This window comes from Cupressus sempervirens, chromosome 3 (assembly GCF_028749045.1).
Source record: "Cupressus sempervirens isolate cs-2001-9-10 chromosome 3, ASM2874904v1, whole genome shotgun sequence".
Taxonomy (NCBI): Eukaryota; Viridiplantae; Streptophyta; class Pinopsida; order Cupressales; family Cupressaceae; genus Cupressus; species Cupressus sempervirens.
The window spans coordinates 1,060,044,722-1,060,048,873 of record NC_143120.1 but is presented as its reverse complement, the minus strand read 5'-3'; the positions used below and the strand labels follow the sequence as shown (position 1 = coordinate 1,060,048,873).

At 39.3% G+C, this 4,152-nt stretch overlaps 1 protein-coding gene across 1 annotated transcript; it reads right to left on the bottom strand.

Annotated features, from left to right (window-relative positions):
* Nucleotides 1-1,545: 1,545 nt before the first annotated feature.
* LOC149570390 (3-ketoacyl-CoA synthase 17-like) lies at nt 1,546-3,902 on the bottom strand. The gene is made up of 2 exons (XM_089817896.1): nt 3,654-3,902; nt 1,546-2,942 (listed from the first exon to the last, which is right to left on the bottom strand). The coding sequence occupies exons 1-2, from the start codon at nt 3,867-3,869 to the stop codon at nt 1,698-1,700; spliced, it is 1,461 nt and encodes a 486-aa protein (XP_089674022.1). The 5' UTR covers nt 3,870-3,902; the 3' UTR covers nt 1,546-1,697.
* Nucleotides 3,903-4,152: the final 250 nt, after the last annotated feature.

The window sequence follows — 4,152 nt, the reverse complement described above, 5'->3', positions numbered from 1 at the left end:
ATATCTTTTATTTAAGGCATATTGAGTTTTTAGGTGTTTATTAGATGTTAGCATTCAATATTTTTAGCAACAAGATTTTATTTAATGTGCAATGGACATATTGATAATAAATATCAGGCTAAATAAAATAAATAATATTGATTAAATTAAAGGCAAGAGCCTACAACACAATAGTAACTTGTGAGCCTTTCATGTGGGAGATCTTAGGTTCAAATATGCTTAATACATACAGATAATTAATTATAAAAAATAATAATAATTAATCTAGGCTTTAACTGTTTACAATCAAATTTTTTTTTGGATTAAATTAAACTACATTGAACAATGAAATTTATTGAATAGAATATATATTTTGTAAAAGGCATATTATGGTGTTACTGGAATTGTTTAAGAATTGATATTTGTTTTGCAAAGTTGGAAGATTTTGTTGTTTACTATCATTTTCAATAACTCTCTCCATTGACAAGGTCGACACTAACCATTATAATATAAAATGAGTACAACTATTGGTTAATGAACAAAGTCAGCATAAAAAACAATTTATTCTTGAGATTTGAAGGACATCTCACTCTCATTTAGTTTACTTTAAAAAATGTTCAACTAGCATCCTCTAGTACTTTAGTGTATGTTTATTATATTTGACAAGCAAGTTATAATTAAAAATAAACATTAAGACAATATCTAATTAATTCCATAATCATGTCTTTATTTCTTTATTCACTTAAACTAAATTCGTATTTCACCATCATCAAGATAAGAGAGCATGAGGAGAAGAAATATGGAAATTTGTGGACTCAAAAGAAGGAGAGACATAGAAGTCATGATACAAACCAAGGATCTGTGTGTGTGTGTGTGTGTGTGTGTGTGTGTGTGAGTGTGTGTGTGTGTGTGTGTGTGTGAGAGAGAGAGAGAGAGAGAGAGAGAGAGAGATCACTACATGACTTTGAAACAATGCCATTTAGATATTGTTTTGCCAAAAAAATTGAGTACTTAAAATTTTGGATGATTTTAGAGTACACAAATTGAGGCCAGATCTAGGTGAAAAAAAACATGGGCACTTTGGAGAAAAAATTAGCTCACCATCACACTCATAGTAGTAAAAAAGCCTAGCCAGAATCACTTGAGAAATTGTCAAAATGCACGAGAATGAAAATTTGGACATTTTTAGTGTTAATTTTATTGGTTAGAACAAATTCATATATTTTTACAAATTGTATAATATATACCATAATGCTCATATGTAGCCTCCACAATATTTTTCAAACCTTAAAAACAAATTGTGTCAACTTTTTAGTGAGAATAAAATAATAGTGTGAGCAGATAGAATTCTTTTACAATAAGTTGTACAAGTTAAACATTCCAATACATGTTACTCGTACATAAAGACCATGCATTGAAATCTAACTTGCATTATCTTATACTTTTCATGCGCTTATGTGACATTCTCTCTTATGCACAATAATATACCACATTATTAACTAGCATGTCACAAGATATTCTAGTTAATGATAAATTGTGAGTCTCTTATTTCAGACGTGGGAGGTCTTGAATTCGAATCTACTTGAATTTAATTAATAATAATAATAATGCATCGCGACAATCAAGAAATAAAGCGGTAGCTACATTTACAATTGACATGAGTAGCAGTTAAGGCAGAATATTTCACAACACACAATACAGACCTCAACAGTGCAGACTCAGCCGAGATTTGAATCATAGGAGGGCAGGCGTTGAAACCACTTATTACAATAATCATCACTGAAATCCTTGCGAGTATTGCACGGATATCTATGAATACAATCATCCCACACACCTCTCTCCAACGGATTCGTGTCCTTCAGAACTTCCCAAACCGCAGTGTTACACTTGAAACCAGACCCCAGAGCAATTTGCAGAACTCTATCCCCCTTTCTCAGCCGCCTCTTCGCGTCCAAATAAGCCACCTCATACCAAAGTCCACTGGTAGAAGTATTTCCAAAGCGAAAAAGAGCCATACGAGAGGGCTCCAAATCGTACTCACTAAGCTTCAAGTTTTTCCCAATCCCACTAATCACAGCCCGTCCGCCGGGATGAATACAGAAGTGGTCAAATGCCGACTTGAAATTAGGAACATAAGGCTCACGTTTCATCTTCAAAAAACCAATGCAGAGATAATTAACGAAGGCGTAGTAGAGCATCTCGCTGACCGGAAGAACCTTGGGTCCAAGGGACGAAAGATTTGCTTTGACGGCGTTGGCGGCGACGGTCACTAGCGCCTGCCGGAGACCGATGCCGTAAAATCCTTGCTCGTCCTCCTTTGTCATGACGCACGTGTAGGCGTCGTCACTGGCGGCGGCGTTGGTTCTGACCGTGTGCGCCAGTCGCATTTTGGCCCGCCGCCGGTCACTCGGTTTGTTAGACAGGAGCATCGCGTAGCCGCCGACTCGGAAGAGGCAGTAACAGAGCATGAACGACTTATCCGTCCCCTCGTAGTTGCCATGCAACGTGATGCTCTCCGTACCCACTGCCAGCACGTACGAATTCGGGTGCGTCTTAAGCATGTCTCTCCCCATGTCCGCTGCAATCACGTTGGCGCTGCACCCCATGCCCGAAAGATTGAAGCTTTTCACGTCCTCTCTCATCTTGTACCGGTTCACCACCCATGCAACCAGTGACGGCGCCGGGCTGAACGTCGAGACGTTCGCGATCACGATGTCGACTTCGGATGGTTTTACTTGGGTTTTGGCGAAGAGCTCGTCAAGAACGGCGCCGAAGCTCTCCTCGATCTCCACCCGCGCTTCCTCCAGAGATGACTCCGGCATTCCTTCCTTGAAAAAGGAGCTGCACACGTACGTTTCTTCTCCCAGACCGGAGCGCAGGTACATTTTCCACTGGAAATCCAGTCGCTCGATGTCCAGTGGCTCCTGCTTGCCTTGAAAGTAGATACTCAGCTCTGTGTTCACCTGCGATACAACACATGACACGGCTTAAACATCATATACTAAGGGCCCGTTTGGTGAGCGGAATAGGAATACGTATTCTGCAATACATATTCTGGAATACGTATTCTGGAATAGAACATATTCCTGTTCTCCGTTTGGTTCAGCTAATATTTGATGGGAATTCGCGGACCTGAAAATTTATGTTTTCTAAAATTAAAAAAATGGAATAGGAATACGTATTCCAATACCACCTATTTGGATGGAATTGCAAAACTCCATCTTTGGGCCAAAATTGGAATACGTAATCCTATTTTACCTCGTATTTCAATCCCGTTTTGGTGCATCCAACAAGGAATTCAAATTTTTTGGAATACGTATTCCTATTCCGCTCACCAAATGGACCCTAAGGTTTTATTTCTAGACTGAAAGCGTTAATAGCTTGATTTTTAGTTTGTAAGATTAAATAGTCATGCTTGTCCATAAGAGTGTAATTTTATTTCCAATTATACTAAGTGATCCATCATCAAGACACTATCTCAGTGATCCATCATCAGATCCTGATGACAGATCCTTGAGTGTGATCAGAAGCCTAATAAAATGACTCAATCTTACCCAAAAGCATGAATATAACATCATGGATTTTGGAAATCTGTCATAAATAGTCAAAATTGACCTACTCTTTTGAAACTTAAATTTTTCCTTAATGTGTGATATTTAAGGACTGTGGTTCACCTGTCGTGCTTCTGGCGGCTTGTAGCATGCATAGTCTACCAGATAACATTCTTGGCAGCCTCTCATGGCCGCCCTGTACACCAGCACGAGCACAGTGCAGCCTAATGCAAGCTCAATTAGAAGATTCCAGCCACCACCGCCGCTGCTGCCGCCGATCCATGAGAGCACTTGTGCTGCTGCTCCATGTTTGAAGAATAAGAAGATGTCCATCATCATGAGATCCACTTTCAATGGAATCAACCCCCTGTTGGGCGATGGATTGATGCTGCATGTGTATTTATCGACATTCGATGCCCTAGTGGCTAGTACGAGGCCTTTTAAGTGTTTTACCTACTGGCCGTTGCGTTGGCTTTACAGCTTTGAAGACATGAAGTAAATGAGAGTTATGGGGTAGCTTATGGTATTTGCTATTCTTTAATCCCGCCTGGTCATCGTGCTTACCCTGTCATTTTTTGTCATTTTTCATTTTAGTTCTTCCCCTTCTTTATGATCTTCAACA